Here is a 19,465-nt window from a genome sequence, read left to right on the forward strand (position 1 = left end):
ATTCAATAATGCTGATAGATACATAAGTAAAGGAATAGAAAATACATATAACAAAAAAAAAGGACAAAAAAGTTGTGTTTCCGAATCAGTCTCGATAATCGATATTTGTCTGGATCAGATATCGATAATATCTACAGTAATTAAACATAACCTCACTTTTTTTTTATTAATTTCACTTTATAAACATTTGTGAAATAAATAATCCTTTTTCTGTGTAAAACTGCTATGGGTAGAAATCATCGTCACAAGAAGGACGTCCGTGCAGAAAAGGCCAAAGTGAAACTAAAACAGTCAAAAACGAAATTCCTTCCCAAGGGCCAGAATGTTACGAACACCACATTCAAAATCAAACCAATTGTGGTCAACGAGCAGCTCAAAGACAAAAGTTCGGAGGACGTCCTCAGTAAGAGGAAGCTAAACATTAAGGTAACTATATCACAACATTAACATATAACAGTAATTTTACTTATATCGGGCTCTAGGACCTTTTAAGTCGCATTAAACATTATAACGAGAATGTCAGGCATAGTGCATGTGAAGAGTTAACAGAAATGATTAAAGTACATGCAGAAGAAATTGTACAGCAACATTTAATGTCTGTGTGTTTAGCTGTTAGTGGCCTAATGCAAGACCGAGAGAAGAAAGTTAGGAAATCAGCTGTGAAATGTGTTGAAACCATTTTGGGACATGTAAGTCTTAAACAACTTATTAAACATTTAAATGTTTGATGTATTATCTGCCTGTATCATATATCGTAAAAGACTTTTATATGTGTTTACAATTACAGAGACCATTGTTAGCCATTTTAACTTCCAAATAAATCATTTATTATAGGCAGTAAATTCACCTAGTTATTCACCTTATATACTAATATAAAATTGCAAATTGTGCATATTATTACTTTTTTTAAATATCTTACCAAATATGATAAAATTCTTACAAAACTACTTTATTATGTATTAGAAGTAATATCAAAAGAAACCAGCACAAACAATATTGGCTTAACTATGGTCGAAGGTCAAATTCAATAATTTTCATAAACACAATATTAGAAACCAAAATAAATTCTACATCTCATTATTTATTTATTTATTTATTTACGGAATTTATTTACAAAAGTGTTACATAGCATACCCATACAAACATATATATTCAGATACAAAACTACCTATAAATCAATGAAAGGTGTAGATGAGTTAATTAATTAAAGCTCCTATGAAATAATTTGCCCTTAACTGCCCCTTAAAAGATGTAATCCTAGAGTCAAAAAAGCTTATCTGTCCTGACCGACCATTAGAACTTAGCGCAATACCATAATTAGTATGGTGGAATGGGACTGAAAATATTTCTGATTGTCTATTCAATCTGGAAGGCACCCTAAGTTTAAAAAGAGACAATAACTCGGGACAATCTATAGTAGCATTTAAAACCTTATGCATAAAACAGCTTTACTTATTTTTTAATCAAATTTATCAAAAACATGCTTTTTTTTTCAATCTGTTTTGTTATAATTAATTTTGGTAATGTGTGTAAATTTTATGGTAAAGTGTTATGTTTGTTTGAAATTTGAAATTTAAAGTGAATTTGGAATTTTTTAGTTTTTAGGATGCTTGTACACAAGATTTTGTTGTCTTACATAATAATGCACATTTTCTTCCTTTCTTTCTTTCAAAACAAAAGTCGAGTAACGTTCTTCGTGACTCTAATGTGGGTAAGTTCAGGTTATCCCTGACCCACTGATAGTAATACTCCTGTCTCCTGTACCCACATCTAAAAGCAGCCACCCTTAAAAATTTATTTTGAGTTTTTTCAATCTGCTCACTGTAGTTATATGACGGGGACCACACAATTGAGCCATACTCCAAGATGGGCCTAACAAGAGAGCAATAAAGTAATCTAAAAGTAAACAAAGACAAATCAGTTGTAGACCGTTGGATAAAACCCAGCATTTTCATTGCCCTACCAGTCACCTGATTGATGTGACTTTTAAAAGACAACCTGGAGTCAATAAATATTCCTATAAGTCAGAAACCTCTGTTTTGACACCAATTGCTACATTATTTATTTTATAAAGAAAGGCAATAGGGTTTCTTTGCTTAGAAAAAGTAATCTTATGGCACTTATTGATATTAAGGGACATTCTATTCAAGTGGCACCAATCAAAGAACAAATTAAGGTCTTTTTGCAGGAGCACAGTATCGGAAAGGGATGTGATAGGCCTAAATAGCTTCACATCATCAGCAAACATTAGCACACGACAATTTTCAAGTTTCCAAACTAAATCAATCAAAAAGAGGCAAAACAAAACAGGGCCTGAGTGAGAACCCTGTGGCACCCCAGATGGCACCAAAATTTCAGAGGAACATGTACCTCCAAGATTAACAATCTGGGTTGTACCTCTGATGAATCCCAAGATCCACTGAAGAAGAGGCCCCACAATACCTAAAGCGCTAAGCTTCTGCAAGAGTACCCCATGCTTAACCCTAATAAAAGCCTTGGAAAAATCTGTATATATTGAGTCAACCTGAAGTCCCTTCTCCAAGCTGCGATAGAGGTAGTTGACATACAGCACCAAATTAGCATCAGTAGATCTGCCTTTTATAAATCCAAATTGCTCAGGATTAAATAAAGATTTAAAACTCCAGGCAATCCTATGACTGACCAGGCAGTCAAGCAGCTTTGGCAACTTAGATTGGTTACACACAGCCCGATAATTGGAAATTTCATTTCTACTACCAGATTTAAAAATGGGTTTTAGAAAACTTCTCTTCCAGAGAGTGGGATAAGAACTAGTACCTAGAGATTTGTTAAAAATGAACAGTATTGGTTTCGTAAGAACACAAACACATTTCTTTAGGAAGAATGCCGGAATCCCATCTGGTCCAGCGCAGAGCTTATATATAAATCCTTTATTAAATCCATAAAACATGTAGTTACAACAATACACATTTTTTATTACCTATGTGAGGTGTGGATTTTGTCAGTAAAAAAATTCTAACTTAATTAAGTATACAATTAAAATATTTATAAAATTTAAAGCATTCAGTCACTTATCCATTCATACATCCATTCATGTCATGTCTATTGAATGGTCAACACTGTCAATAGCCTTGGATAGGTCAAGAAAAATTGCCATTGTAGCTTTTCGATCATTCATTGATTTAATAATTTTCTGCAGTGCTTGATATATAGCCCCGACTGTTGATCTGCCTTTTCTAAACCCGTTCTGTAATTCTGTCAGTATTTGATGTTTCTCAAGATAAGTTTCAAGCCTGGTGTATATAATTTTTTCAAAAACCTTGTTTATATTGGGGAGCAGTGATATTGGACGGTAGTTTTTAGGTTCAGAGGGATTGTCTTTTTTGAAGACCGGTTTAACTAGAGCAATTTTGAGAAGTGTTGGATAGGTATCCTGTTGAATTGATAAGTTTATGACATGAGCTAGTGGCCTTGCCAATTGCCCTGAAATCTGCTTTAAAAATGAAATAGGAATGTCATCATGACCTGTTGATCTCTTATTTTTTAGTTGTTTTATTGTGTTCTCTACTTCAGTTGGATTGGTAGGAGCCAAAAAAATGCTGTTTGGATGTCTCTTTATTTTGCTTAGATCAATATTATTGTTAAAGTTAATGTCAGGACAGATATTTAAGAAGTAGTCATTAACAGTGTCATGAAAATCAGATTCACTATCAGATTTAGTATTTGAAAATTCCAATAATGATTTTTTTTGAGACTTTTTGTTTGTAAATTTTTTAATTAAAGACCATGTAGCCTTCCCTTTATTCTCAGATTCAGCAATATATTTAAAGTTAGTAATTTTTTTAGCCTCTCTAATTACTTTTTTTAAGACCGTACAATATTTTTTATAGTAATTTTTGCTAACATGTCCAGAAATCATTTGATGAAATAAATTGTGTTTCTTTTTTAATGAGATCTTGATACCTTTTGTTAACCAGGATCTATTCTTTGAGCTTTTTGATTTTATTTTTTTTATTGGAAATATTTGGTTGAGCTTAGCATCCAAAATACCTGCCAGCTTATCCTGCCAGCCTTCCCCAGCACATCATCCCACACACAGCCAGTCATTTCAGAACATAAAGCCTGTAATTTAGATTTTGAAAATATTCTCCCCATTTTCCATGCACCAACTTCTTTGTCGGTGTTTAGACTTGTATTAATTGAGATCTGTATTGCATGGTGATCAGAAAGGGCTGTTTCCAATACTTCAGCATTGCTAAAATCTAAAAAGTTAATGAAAAAATTATCTATACATGATATTTTATTTAATAGATTTAGTCTTGTTGTATCAAATATTGTTTGATTAAAATTATAAGAATGTAAAAGATCCAAAAATTTCTTATCTACTTATTCTTAGAGGACATAATAACCTCATAAACATCCTGCATTGACAGAGTTAAATTGCTCAGACAAATTGATTTATCAAAATCAAAAGATGGTATGTCATTGACTTGCTCATCCGAATAGGCGGATGAAAAGTATTCTGCAAACATATCTGCAGTATCCGAGATATTCATACTAATCCTGTTATTGTATATCATTCTTGAGGGAAGGCTAAAACCAGTTCTTTTATTTCGAATATATGACCAGAAGTACCTCGGATTGCTAGCGAGATTCATTTCCACCTTATTAATATATTGTTGATATAGGTAGAAAAGTTTATAAAAAACCGGCTGCTCAATATGCGCACAAACCCATTTTTCAACACAAAATCGATAGAAAATCCGGTGGCAGAGAGAAAAGACGACCGCAATATATTTTCTCTCGCTTCTTATTAAAGAAACCGCAAGAACAAAGCAGTCGCCGTACTTCGTTTCTTCGTACCTGCCGGGGATTTAAAGCCTATGACGTATCCTGAAGGCCTACTCAGTGTCGTCTCGTACAGGAAGTGAGTTAATAGTGTTATAAGGCATTTAAAATCTGTTGTGTGTTTTTTTTTTAAGTATCATAGTGAAATAGACTATAGCTTTTTTAGTTAGACTATCCGATTTTTATTGTAAAAGGTAAGTAAAATTGGTTTAAATTATTCAATTGTCTAATAATTTAAAAAAATAAGTGAAAATTAATTACTGTTAAAAGTTATATTATTTAAAATATACTTTGATTTTAAGTGACAAAATAATAGGTATTTAACTTGTAGGTATATATGTACAGCCAAAGATAATACTACTACGTAGTAGTATTATCTTTGGTACAGCCTAGAGTGTGCATGTGTATATTAACTTTTTTACTTTCTACGTTTGCGTGGTTCCCCTTTATTGACTTGCTAGGAAAGGGTCCCAAGTAAAATTGATCTAATTACCCAAATTGTTGCCCCCCTTGGGAGCATTTTTGCCCTCGAATTCATCTTCAGGAACTCGACTATATTATTGTAAAAAAATTATGAAAATCCTTTAAGTAGTTTCCAAGTTATGCCCAAAAACGTCCACTAGTTAATCAAATTCTTGATGCTGCAATATGTGTGTCCCTTGGACCTTTGTTGACCAAATTCTCTTTAAATCAGAGAGTTTTTGAGGCACAAGAAACGTTCATATATGAAATCATTTGCTAATAACCGCCCTTCCTTTATCAAAATACCTTTTAACCCAATTAATTAACCTAAGAACGGATTAACTTAGAAACTATCCCTGATCATAATTCTTCGATGCATTCAGATGCATATCTCCCAAAAGGTGCTTAATTGGGTTTAAATCAGGATATTGTGATGGCCATACAAAACCTTTTTCTTCCTAAATTAAGCCATTTCCTGCTAAAAGGATCGAGTGAAAGATTGAAAGGAATGAGCGCAGTATTCAACTGCCTGGAATAAATTAAATAATCTTTTCTAGGCATTTGAAGAACAAGGAATTGACTAATTTAAAGTAATCGGTTATGGTGAATGTGTATTTCTTTAAAGGCACTTATTACTTAACTGCCTTTAATATATTAAATAATGATTTTCTTCCAAACAGTTAAAGCAAGAAAAATTGTTCTCTATTAGTCCTTTACTGAACTTTAGAACTGCTAGAGATTAATATTTTCAAAGTCTTCCTATGCAATTAAATTGGATTAACAAACTTGAAGTGTCTAGAATAAATTGAATAATGATTTTTAGACATTTACAATACAGATCTCTATGCAAAGGCCCTAGGGCTTCTATGGTATTCAACTGCCTGGAAGAATATCATTATTTAATTTAGTAAGTAGTCAAAAAGTCATAGTAATTGCTTTTAAAGAATTATCATACAAATTTGCCCTAACCAATTGCTTGAAAAAAATTCCTCATAGTTGTACTACAAAAGGGGGATTCAAGGAGTCCCACGAATATGAAATACAGTAGAAACAGTTGATACTTTCCCTATTTTCATTCTAGCCCGATTTGACCTAGATTACATTCAAAAACTTATCAACGTGACTGGAGGGTGCTGTAGATTGATATAGTTAGAAAAGTTTATAAAGAACCGGTGACATCAACAGGCGGCAAAATCCGCGCATCTCGTTATCCTATCGATCGGGTCATGTACCAAAAAAGTATCGTAGTAACGTAGTATTATCTTTGATACAGCCTAGAGTGTGCATGTGTATATTAACTTTTTTACTTTCTAATTTTTTTTTAGATGTCACCTAAGAAAGTAGGCAAACAAGGACAAATAATTCACAGCCAAGGGAGAGAGATTATTTCTAACGTGGCAGCTTTTATGAAAAAAGAAGGAGAGCAAAGAATTACTATTCCTTTGAAAAATGTTAGGTAAGTGAACAATATAAATTCGTATTTTATTGTAGGATGTTTTCAAATTTTAATTTTTATTGTATTGATAACTTACAATAATAGTATATAATTATTTTAGACAACGTACGTTAGCTGCCACTCGAGTATCCCAGTCAACTTACAGAAGAGTGGTAATGGTGGTGAGTAGTATCCTGTAAAAACCAAGTTGGTCGACCTAATGGAAAAGCATGGACACATTGTGTTACGTTTGCCTCCATATCACCCAGACCTTAATCCGATAGAAAAAATTTGGGCAACTGTTAGGAATTGGGTGGCAAGCAGAAATTCCACTTTTAAATTGGCGGATGTCGAAACTTTGACAAGGCAGAAATTTGCGGAAATTTCGAATGATGAGTAGATAAATATTTGCAACCATATAGACAACATAGAAAAACAATATTTCGAAAGTCATCACCTTTTTGATGAAGCATTGGATTCTTTAAAATTTACAGTAAATACAGGCTCATCTGATGAAGAGATTGAATGGTCTTCATTGGATGAATCTGATTTAAGTTGTAATACACTATCAGATAGTGAATAAAAATATATAATATGTAAAATAATGAAATAAGACTTTAAGCTTATACCAATTTGTTTCTTTACACAAGTCGTTTAAAATATCTAATCCTTAAAAAAAAAATGCGAATAAAGAATAATTTTCAGCTATCTATTTGAAGTCCTGTTTTAAAAATAATTAGCGAACTGCATCCTCCTGTAAGTAGAACTATTTTTTGCTAAAAAATATCATTTTAATTTATCTACATTTTTTTAAACGAATCTCGGAGCAATTAAATTCAAATATATGCATTCTTAGTTGGTATTTCAACTAAATCAAACGCACTTATAATATCGCTAGCTATACCTACTAAAAATCTAGGGCTATTTAAACTCTAGTACAAATAAATATTAATAATTTCAACAAGTGTGCCGCCTCCACTGTCTTCAGACCTCGACATAGTCATCTGACCCGATCGATAGAATACCGAGATGCGCGGATTTCGCCGCCTGTTGATGTCACCGGTTCTTTATAAACTTTTCTAACTATAGCACAACTCTCTTAAGTACTCACATTGATGTCTCAAAAATACAAATTCATCATATTCCTGCTGTTGACCACTAATTTTAAACTTTTTGTGAATTTGTTTCTTTCTTATGATCAAACTGGGAAGCTCTGAAAAAAACCAACATGAAAAAGAAGAACTTTTGTACCTCTTTAGAGAAATAAACCTTTCCATGAAGGAGTAGATCACATTATATAAGGACTGTGAGGCTTCATGGCGGAGTTGCAGTGTTGTTGAGGATGTCAAGCTTCAGGTGTCCCGGCTATCTGAGGAGGTGCATTGTGAGGTCTCTGGAGTCTTTCTAACGTCTCTCAATACCTATCTTGTCACTCTTTACAGCTCTCCCAGCGGGGATTACAATAGATTTTTAGAGATTTTGACCAGTGTTTTTGATTCACTTGACATTTCAAAAAATATCATTTTAACTGGAGACTTCAACGTGCATTTTCTGGATTCTGCGGACCTTAGGGTAGCCCCCCTTGTGGACCTGCTACTTTCATATGGTTTGTACAAAACTGTACAGTTCAACACTAGGCATAGTTCCTGTCTTGTGGCGTTAGGGTGATTTACAGGCCAATCACTGACAGAGGTTTGTTCAATTTTTACAATGCTGTCGAATCAATTAATTTTAACTCCATTCTCAATACCAACCAAGATATAAACAGCAGATGTGAAACCTTCACCGGTTTAATAGGTAATGCTATGGAGGAAAGTTTCCCTATTGAATCTAAAATCTTTAAATCGGGCCCTAAAGAAAACAAACCTGCATGGTTTAATGAACATCTTAGGAACATGAGGGAAAGGTTACGAGCACTACATGGTATTCATTTGCAGCACCCTAATATGGTTTCTAAGCAAGAGTTAACTCAGTATAAAAAGTCCTATCGGGGAGAGCTGTGCAAAGCCAAAACAGCTGCAAATGACAACTTTATTAGGAGCTCGGAAAACAAGCAGGCAGCAATGTGGAGTTTAATTAGTTAAAAAAAATGCTACATCTATTTCTTCAAAAAATCAAACTGCTCAAACTTTTAATACCTTTTTTGTTAACATTGCAGAAAGTGTAGTCTCAGAATTACCTACACCCACAAACAATTTTTCTAAATTTTTAACTCCTGGTAGATTTACCACTGACTCTTTTAAATTTCATGAGGTGACTTTCAATGTGGTTAGAGATAAAATAAATTCTCTTAAAAATAAAAAGAGCAAAGACTGTTTTGATTTTAACGTTAAACTCATTAAAACAATTAAAAATATTATCATTTATCCATTGACAAATCTCTTAAATGCCTGCAAAAAAGAAAACATTTTTCCTACATCCTATAAGGTGGCTAAAGTGATACCAATATATAAAAACAAAGGTTCAGTTGATGATGTGTCAAACTATTGCCCAAAATCACTGTTGCCAATTTTCTCAAAGATTTTGGAATTATTGGATTACTCATGAAAGATCAAATGTACCAACATTTTGAAAATAACAATCTCCTTGTGCAGGGTCAGTTTGGTTTCAGGAGTAGCAGGTCAACTGCATTAGCTATTGAGAGTTTGGTGGATTTTTCATCAAGGGGTCTGGAAAAGGGTTTCGACACCTATGCTTCATTCTTTGACTGTGTATCTTATGAAATTTTATTAAGCAAGCTCTGTTACTACAACTTTTTATTCAGAGAGCATTTTCTTTGTCAGGTCATACCTGTATGGTCGACTCCAATATGTGTCATACAATGCTAGTGTATCTGATAAACAGCCATTACATCATGGAGTACCACAGGGATCCGTTCTAGGCCCACTCTTATTCCTTATTTATGTAAATGACTTGCCTTATTTTACAGACCGGGCACATGAGCATAAGTTGAACCTGTTTGCTGATGACACTACTCTACTCCAGCATCATCACCCGGCAAAACAGAACAGTACAGAGGAAATAGAGAGTAAAATGAGGGAATGGTTTGTAGCAAACAAACTAAACCTTAATGCTTCAAAAACACAGCATCTAAATTTTTCACTTCGAAACTCTCAAATAGATCTGCCACAGGATAAATCTGTAAAGTTCTTGGGTGTACTTCTTGACTCTGATCTCACTTTCTAATAAGAAATCTATCAAGCTCTGTATCAAGGGAAGTTTTGTTGTTGGCTTATCATGGTTACTTTAGCTCCGTTATGTCATATGCTGTGCTGAAACTGGGGTCACTCCACTCATGGGGAGAAGATATTTGGTTTACAGCGCAGGTGCATAAGGGCTATGACTGGTTTGGGGCACCGTGACTGTTGTCGACACTGTTATTCTGAACTTGGCATCCTCACTTTTCCATGTGTATTCATCTTGCAATGCTTGACTTTTATAAAAAATAATCTACCATCATATTTAACACACAGTAATATACATCAGTATTTAACTCGAAACAGTCTGAATATTTTGCTGGAATTTCGCAGGCTTGGGAGAATTTTTAATTATATATAAATTTTAGAATCTTACTGTATATGTGCGTATATAATTTTTATTTATTAATTTTAGTTAATACTTAAGTTTTAAATCATGAAATTGCATTTTATATATTTTCAATATAAACGGTATATATTGACTTGTAAAAGCACTATGTGTAATATTACGAATAATGAAATAAATAAATAAATATAGAAAAATGAAACTATGACTATCAATAGATGTCTCTCCCAAAAACAATTGATTCCAGTCTATCCCAGCAAGACAATCGTTAATTGCTATGTAATCTCCCTTACCAAAATCATAAAAATATTCCTCATATATCATATCATCAGAATTTTCTGCACAACAAAGGTCAAAACTAATTGGTGTATGGTGCAAGCTATTCTCAAAAATCTTGTCTATTACACGTTCGACACTAATTAAATCTGAGCTACTAAATACAAGATCTAAGGCAACCCCGTTGGCATTTATTATTTAAAACATCTCTTTACTTACAAAGATCCTTTTAACCCCTTGTTGCATGATTTTTTATTTTTGTCAGAAAAAAATATATAAGATAAATCAATGCGCACACGTAAATGGAAAATAATTTAAAAATTATATATTGTATTTTTATCAAAATTTTTAATAAAAAAGTGTATGTACCATATATGAAGCGATATGCACTAACTATTATTTAATCCATACTGAATAAGTTTTACAAACTTATTCAGTTACTCAGTATGGAATCGAATGAAACAATTTCTGTCTTTATTTAAGCATAGGGGTATTTGGCACTTAACACAATAAATATACGTCTGGGATTTGCACTCTGGATGCTTGCATCTATTTCTGTCATTCTCTCTCCATTCTGGCAAATGATCGATTCCGTCTTTTCGAACTTCAGTTTGGGGTATTTCAGTCGTAGGGCCACGTTTCTTCTTTTGCAAATAACCATTTTTCAAGATTGGCGCTAGGTCGTCCACGTTTTCTGGTTAATACAGATTTCCCACTGTTGCATAAGGCATGTGCAATAGCCACCTTAAAATCTGCAAGTGGCATATATATATCATTTTGTCTTCTCCATAAAAGCCAACTATTTACAACGGACATGTCCATAAAATGGATGAAAATGCGAAGATACCATTTCTTGGATCTAATTTTAATGCGATAGTAACCGAGCATAGAGTCTAATAAGTCTACACCTCCCATGTATTCATTATATTTCAAAATTGTTTGCGGGCACTCCACATTCTTTTAGCATTTCTCGGTTCTAAAAAATCTTTGCTTAGTTCCCGTTGGCTGTGAACCGACGTAGGATGATAAAGTTGAGACAATTTTATTGTCATACCAGCAAACGGTACTTAACATTACATCGTCTTTAATAGCAGTTTTCTCTTGCCAAGATCCTCGTCCAAGTTTTTTAAACTCTTTTTCTGACAGCATTTTACATCCTTGAACTCGATTCAAGCGCACAGTTCCAAGAGGATAGATACCACTCTTGGTCAAGTAAACCATAAGCGGGACGCTAGTAAACCAATTATCAAAAAAAATCTTATGATTTACGTGTTTGGGGACTCTTTCAACAAGTTTCACCACCACATTAATACTAGTTCCCAAATCAAGAGCATCGTCAGGAACAATGTTGCTCTGAGAACCAGCAAAAATGTCGAAACTGTAACTAAAGCCGGAGATTCTATTCAGCACAAATACTTTAAAGCCCCACTTGTGTGGCTTTTTTTGATTATATTGTTTGATTGTCGATCTGGCCTTAATAGTGGGAATAATTTGTTCATCGACCGCAATATGTTCTTCAACAGGAATTATATTTAGTCTTTCTTGTAATCTTTCTAGTAAAGGTCTTATCTTGAATAACTTATCATGACCGGGCTTGCCACGAGGTATAAAATTATCATTATTATTAAAATATATAAATCGTTTGATTTCTTCCCACCTGTTACATGTCATGACCCTAGATATGGCGGGGTGGCCTAAATGTGGTGACCAATAGTTCCTAGCTTGACGCAATTGTATGATGGACATATTATATAATCACATGCCAATGAATTGTTCTATTTCATCATCTGTAAGGTTTGCGGGACGGTTTATATGTTTTTGTAAGCAATATAAATTTGATTCGGTAGTTATCGCCGATATAATTTCATTAGTCAAGAAGAACTTAAAAAACTCTGATGGTGTCTCTAAATCAGCAACCTCTGGGGGCATATTCAGGTTGCCGATAAATTCAGGCTCCTTTGGATCTTTCCTGAGATTTCCGGTTCTCCAGGATCTTGGATTTATCTTCTCCGCAATTTCCTGGAGAGTCATATTTTCACTATCATCAGACTCCACATCCGTTTCAGGAATGGTTGTCTCGTCATAATCTCCTTCAGGCATAGAGTCATCACTTGCGTAGGCTAATATATTATAATAGTTTATTGGGATATTATTGTCTTCATCATCTGACAAATCGGGAACATTACTCTCATTATCCTCCGGTACATCCCTAACATATTTGCTGTTAATTCCGTAAAATATTTTCGGATCCATTTGAAACCAACCAAACTCGACAAAAAAGCGTGCTTTGTTGCCGCGATGTCGGAATTGTTTTCACGTGTTTATTCCTCGGTCCCAAATATGCTACATCATGCATTTATTTAATTTATAGATTCTAGGATCTTGAAAATATATTAATTTTAGTATGTATCATATATGACAAAAGATGCAGCAAGGGGTTATAATTTCATACCGGGTAATTTTCAAACATTTAATATCAATAAATTTAAATATAAACCATTATTGTTTTTACTTAATTAACAAACTGACTGTAAATAAGAACAATTTTTTAATTAAAGGCAAAAAGACACTTAAAAGAAGCATGTTGAGGTGATCCTTAATAAAAAAAAAGAAGTCAATAAAAGCATATTTAATTTGTGTAATAAACCAACCCTATAATATATTTCAGGAATTTATAAACAGGTATTGGCATTGCATCTTAAACTGGATTATATTTTGAAATAATTTTTTTTTAAATCTATCTACTGGATAAAGCTTAAATTACTTTCTTGCACTTAATAATTCTTCTTGTGAAAGAGTTTTATTTTTACTTTAGAGGGATTAGGTAGGTTAAGTAAGAGTAGCTGTATATCTTTGTAGATTTTTTGTTTACGATATTCGATAACAAAATACATTCATACTATTATAAGTATTATTGTTTTTATTCATTCTACATTAAAATTTTTATTTTACATAATGGTTTTGTCAAAAAATATGTTATGATAATAAAGCTATCTTTGACTTTCAAATTTATTATTATTATTTAGGTATCTGCTGAACACCTTCATCCCTTTTTCGAATATTTCTCCACCAATCTCCGTTGTGCCATGACAAATATAGACAAAAATATCCAGGAAGACTCCTTGCTATTCCTCGACTGTTTTATTAAAGGAGACAGCAGTCTGATTTATAAATCTTACGAGAAACTGCTTCCGGACTTTTTATCCCTGATTTCAAAACTGAGAAGCGATTCCCAACTAGGAAGGACCCTTACCTTGAATTTGGGCAGCAAAATGACCAGTGTGACATGGAGAATAAAGGTTTTAAGTAGACTGCATGCGGTGCTAAAAATAATTTTAAAAAATCAAAAAGGTGATGTGGATATGGAGTGTGAGGAGGAGCAGAATGTTTTTGATGCCTCTACTAATTCCACTTTCCCATTATATAATAGGAAAATCGGATATCTATTGGAGCATCCCTGCCTGGATATATTTTCCAGTGGCAACAATATTGTTAGCAGTAACAGTGATAGTATTAACAGACATATTGTTACCCTTGTGCCTTTATTGTATGAAACGTGGTTGGAAGTGATGCCTGAGCAAAAAGTACTGAAATCTTCTGGTAAGCAAAACTGTTATGACAAAAAGTCTTGTTTAGTAAGATTTATTTTTAGAAAGCACCGTCCTTACTGAGGAAATGGCTGCTTTACTCTCTTGCATCACTAATACATTGTACTTGCTATGGCAGTACATTAAAACAATTGAAAATGATCATGTAAATCAGGTATCTATGTCTTGTAATTTTCCATTGCAGATTTAAATTTTATCTGTATTTTTTTTCTCTTATAGAGGACGGTATTTTTGTCACAAGAGGGCCAAAAGTTTCTGAGTCATTTGCTCGAGAACTTCCCTTATTGCCATACAGGGTTGCGATCGAAAAAATCCAAAAATAGCAGCTTGAACGTTCTGGAACATAACACAGATCCGAAATGCGTCCAGGAGAATTTGACGATTTGTTTCTTGTATTTGACTTTATACGTGAATTGTACGCAGAAGAATGTGAAAAAGGACGCTTTGCCTATTTTGGAGTATTTGATTAGTAAGTTTTTTTTTATTTATTCTTTAAAGTGATGCAATAGTTAATTGAATGCTTATGGAAAATGCCAAGAAGTTCATTTTTTCAATTATTCCAGGTAAAAAAATGTTTTATATTTAAAATTCAGTATTTTATATTTACAGTATATAATATACAGTATATTTTAAAAATACAGTATTTAGTTAAATACTCTTTAAGGGTGGTTGAAAACCGAAAAAATTCTATTATTATCTATTATCTATCTGTCTTATTTTAAATACTTTTTAAGGAGGTATATTGGAGAAATTATAATCGATTTTGCTGCTTTGTAAGGAAACTAAATAAAAGTTGGATTGGGCAAAGTGATGATTTTTTACTGTAGGCTTTTAAGTAGATTTAGTATATCTTTTTCTTTAAGGCCAAAAAGAGAAGCAGAATGAAATATGGATACTCTTTGTGCCATTTTAAAATGTGCTAAAAATCTTAAAAAATCCTTATGTTGGCTTCAGAAGTTCATCTCCCTCTTTTAATTTCTTTCTAAAATTTTTCAATAAGTAGAGAAGCACATATCGCAAATTAATTAAATTTGGGCAGAGATTGGAGTCTTACTAAACGACTTAATAACGTTCTGTATGGCAAACACAGACAAATTAAAATAATTTTTATTCCTCTATGACTGAACAATTATTATTGGCAAAATTACAGTTTAGATTCCACCACAGATCCTTTGGAGAAAACTGACTGTTCTCTCCCTTATGTGAAGATCATAATTACGTAAGAAAAGTATGATTCCAAAATGATCCAGGATGTAACCGAACTGTGAAATGCGGTAGAATGGGAGAAAACTCACTTTTTACCCACTTCTTGACACTTAAACTCATCTGAGCCCAGAGATTCTTTGACGATCGCTATGAAATGTTCTCTTCCGTTTGTGAAGATCATAGTTTCGTAAGAAAAGTATAATTTCAAAGTGATTCAGGATGTAACCGAATTGTGAAAAGCGGTAGAATGGGAGAAAACTCACTTTTTACCCACTTTTTGACACTTAAACCCATCTGAGCCCAAAGATTCTTTGGCGATCGCTATGAAATGTTCTCTCCCGTCTGTGAAGATCATAATTTCGTAAGAAAAGTATAATTTCAAAGTGATTCAGGATGTAACCGAATTGTGAAATGCGGTAGAATGGGAGAAAACTGACTTTTTACCCACTTTTTGACACTTAAACCCATCTGAGCCCAAAGATTCTTTGACGATCGCTATGAAATGTTCTCTCCCTTCTGCGAAAATCATAATTACGTAAGAAGAGTGTAATTTCAAAGTGATTCAGGATGTAACCGAATTGTGAAATGCGGTAGAATGGGAGAAAACTGACTTTTTACCCACTTTTTGACACTAAAACCCATCTGAGCCCAGAGATTCTTTGACGATCGCTATGAAATGTTCTCTCGTCTGTGAAGATCATAGTTTCGTAAGAAAAGTATAATTCCAAAATGATCCAGGATGGAACCGAACTGTGAAATGCGGTAGAATGGGAGAAAACTGACTTTTTACTCACTTTTTGACACTTAAACCCATCTGAGCCCAAAGATTCTTTGACGATCGCTATGAAATGTTCTCTCCCGTCTGTGAAGATCATAATTACGTAAGAAAAGTATAATTTCAAAGTGATTCAGGATGTAACCGAATTGTGAAATGCGGTAGAATGGGAGAAAACTGACTTTTTACCCACTTTTTGACACTTAAACCCATCTGAGCCCAGAGATTCTTTGACGATCGCTATGAAATGTTCTCTCCCTTCTGCGAAAATCATAATTACGTAAGAAGAGTGTAATTTCAAAGTGATTCAGGATGTAACCGAATTGTGAAATGCGGTAGAATGGGAGAAAACTGACTTTTTACCCACTTTTTGACACTAAAACCCATCTGAGCCCAGAGATTCTTTGACGATCGCTATGAAATGTTCTCTCGTCTGTGAAGATCATAGTTTCGTAAGAAAAGTATAATTCCAAAATGATCCAGGATGGAACCGAACTGTGAAATGCGGTAGAATGGGAGAAAACTGACTTTTTACTCACTTTTTGACACTTAAACCCATCTGAGCCCAAAGATTCTTTGACGATCGCTATGAAATGTTCTCTCCCGTCTGTGAAGATCATAATTACGTAAGAAAAGTATAATTTCAAAGTGATTCAGGATGTAACCGAATTGTGAAATGCGGTAGAATGGGAGAAAACTGACTTTTTACCCACTTTTTGACACTTAAACCCATCTGAGCCCAGAGATTCTTTGACGATCGCTATGAAATGTTCTCTTCCGTTTGTGAAGATCATAGTTTCGTAAGAAAAGTATAATTCCAAAATGATCCAGGATGGAACCGAACTGTGAAATGCGGTAGAATGGGAGAAAACTGACTTTTTACCCACTTTTTGACACTTAAACCCATCTGAGCCCAAAGATTCTTTGACGATCGCTATGAAATGTTCTCTTCCGTTTGTGAAGATCATAGTTTCGTAAGAAAAGTATAATTTCAAAGTGATTCAGGATGGAACCGAACTGTAAAAAGCGGTAGAATGGGAGAAAACTGACTTTTTACCCACTTTTTGACACTTAAACCCATCTGAGCCCAAAGATTCTTTGACGATCGCTATGAAATGTTCTCTTCCGTCTGTAAAGATCATAATTACGTAAGAAAAGTATAATTTCAAAGTGATTCAGGATGGAACCGAACTGTGAAATGCGGTAGAATGGGAGAAAACTGACTTTTTACCCACTTTTTGACACTTAAACCCATCTGAGCCCAAAGATTCTTTGACGATCGCTATGAAATGTTCTCTTCCGTCTGTAAAGATCATAATTACGTAAGAAAAGTATAATTTCAAAGTGATTCAGGATGGAACCGAACTGTGAAATGCGGTAGAATGGGAGAAAACTGACTTTTTACCGACTTTTTGACACTTAAACCCATCTGAGCCCAAAGATTCTTTGACGATCCCTATGAAATGTTCTCTCCCTTCTGTGAAGATCATAATTACGTGAGAAAAATATAATTTTAAAGTGATCCAGGATGGAACCGAACTGTAAAAAGCGGTAGAATGGGAGAAAACTGACTTTTTACCCACTTTTTGACACTTAAACCCATCTGAGCCCAAAGATTCTTTGACGATCGCTATGAAATGTTCTCTCCCGTTTGTGAAGATCATAATTACGTTAGAAAAATATAATTTCAAAGTAGACCAGGATGTTACTGAAGTGTGAAATGCGGTAGAATGTGTAATTTTCAAAAAAAAAAAAAATAAAGTTTAGGTTTAGGAGGATGTTATTAAATTGCCATTTAAATTAAGCAATTTATTGCCTTGTAAAATCTGTAATAATTTATTCTTAATTTTTGAACGTCCTGTACAGAAAAATGTAACTTTTTTTGAAATGTAAAATTTAATAGTTTACTGCTTCTGAGTTCAGATATGGTAAAAAAAAGAAAATACATGTTAAGGAATTTTTCAATGAAATTGTATTCTCAGTATTTTCACAAACCACAAAATATTTCGAGAACTTTTTTGTTTACGCTGGGTAAACTTTAATAAAACTTCCCTTTATATACGATGTAAATTCTAAAAATCAAATAATATACAGGATGTTCCGTTAATAAAAAAGCTAACTTTGATGTGTTTCTGCACTTTGAAAAACCCTGTATGTCATAAAAATAATTATAAAAGATCTTCTGGAACGCTTCTGATAATCTCTTTTTTTTACCTCGTAGTTTAGCCATAATAGTCCGTGTCATATGTCGTGTATAATCGCGAAAGATCCAATCCAATTTTATCCTTATGTCAATCATAATATTAAGTATACTATTATTCAGTTGTTACATTTGGCAAAATACATGGATTTGAATGTGAGATTTTCTTACTTAATCCACCAATTTTCAGAAATTTTCTTCCAAAAACAAGCCATAAGAGAACAGAGCCTCCAGTGCCTCCTAGAACTATTAACCGAATGCCTGGGCGAAAACTATAAACTATGGCAAAAAAGCGACATCGATTTACAACTAATACTAGAAAACGCCATAGCGTTTTACAACCACGGCAAGATGAGTGACCGCAGTAAACTGAAACTTTTGCAAATTCTAGCAGCAGTTTTAGACAATGATCAGCTCAAACAGTAAGGGATTCTAAACGTTTAAAAACGAATTAAAAAAAAAAATTATTCTAGAAACGTTAAGTATCAGAACTGGCTGGCCACGTTGCCGGACCTCTTATGCCAGCCCTGTATAATGGACAACATTGTAGCAGAACTACTGAAAATCTCCAAAAAGAATTGTCACATTTTTTATGCGGCTTTACTAAAGAAATTACCCGTGATACTTGGTAAGATGCGGTTCTATCAGTCTAATATTGTTCATTGATTTTAAGTGAATTTTAGATAATTTGGATACGGTGAAACTCTCGATCAGTTCGGAATCTTTACTGCAAAACGAGGCTACAACAAAAAGAGATTTCGCATTTATTTTTTATTATTTGCCGGAGTACTCGAGGAAGGACTTGGAGGTTTTGACTAAGTTTATTGCAAAGTCTTCTCAGACTAACTGGGGTGATTATTTTAAGAGAGTTTTAGCTTTAAGGTATATATTTTGACCACCGTTTTGATGATAATATTTTGGTATTTTTTTTTAGGGAGTCTGACGCAAGGAGATTATGACCTAATTAAATTTCTTTAGGCAAATGGATGAACCAGTGTTTTTTGATAACTTTTTATGGTATATTTACGTTTCCAATAAAAAGAATTTACATCCTTAAAATACTTCCTGAAAATTCTCCCTACCCAACTAAAACATTTTAAAAAATAAATAAACCACTTTTCTTCCGGAAGAGG

At 33.5% G+C, this 19,465-nt stretch overlaps 1 protein-coding gene across 1 annotated transcript; it reads left to right on the forward strand.

The window, feature by feature from the left end:
* Nucleotides 1-122: 122 nt before the first annotated feature.
* On the forward strand, nt 123-19,391 carry LOC126750085 (testis-expressed protein 10 homolog). Its single transcript, XM_050459587.1, has 9 exons — nt 123-426; nt 483-689; nt 13,570-14,143; nt 14,196-14,305; nt 14,371-14,620; nt 18,523-18,754; nt 18,806-18,960; nt 19,016-19,214; nt 19,267-19,391. The coding sequence occupies exons 1-9, from the start codon at nt 226-228 to the stop codon at nt 19,289-19,291; spliced, it is 1,953 nt and encodes a 650-aa protein (XP_050315544.1). The 5' UTR covers nt 123-225; the 3' UTR covers nt 19,292-19,391.
* Nucleotides 19,392-19,465: the final 74 nt, after the last annotated feature.

This window comes from Anthonomus grandis, chromosome 2 (assembly GCF_022605725.1).
Source record: "Anthonomus grandis grandis chromosome 2, icAntGran1.3, whole genome shotgun sequence".
Taxonomy (NCBI): Eukaryota; Metazoa; Arthropoda; class Insecta; order Coleoptera; family Curculionidae; genus Anthonomus; species Anthonomus grandis.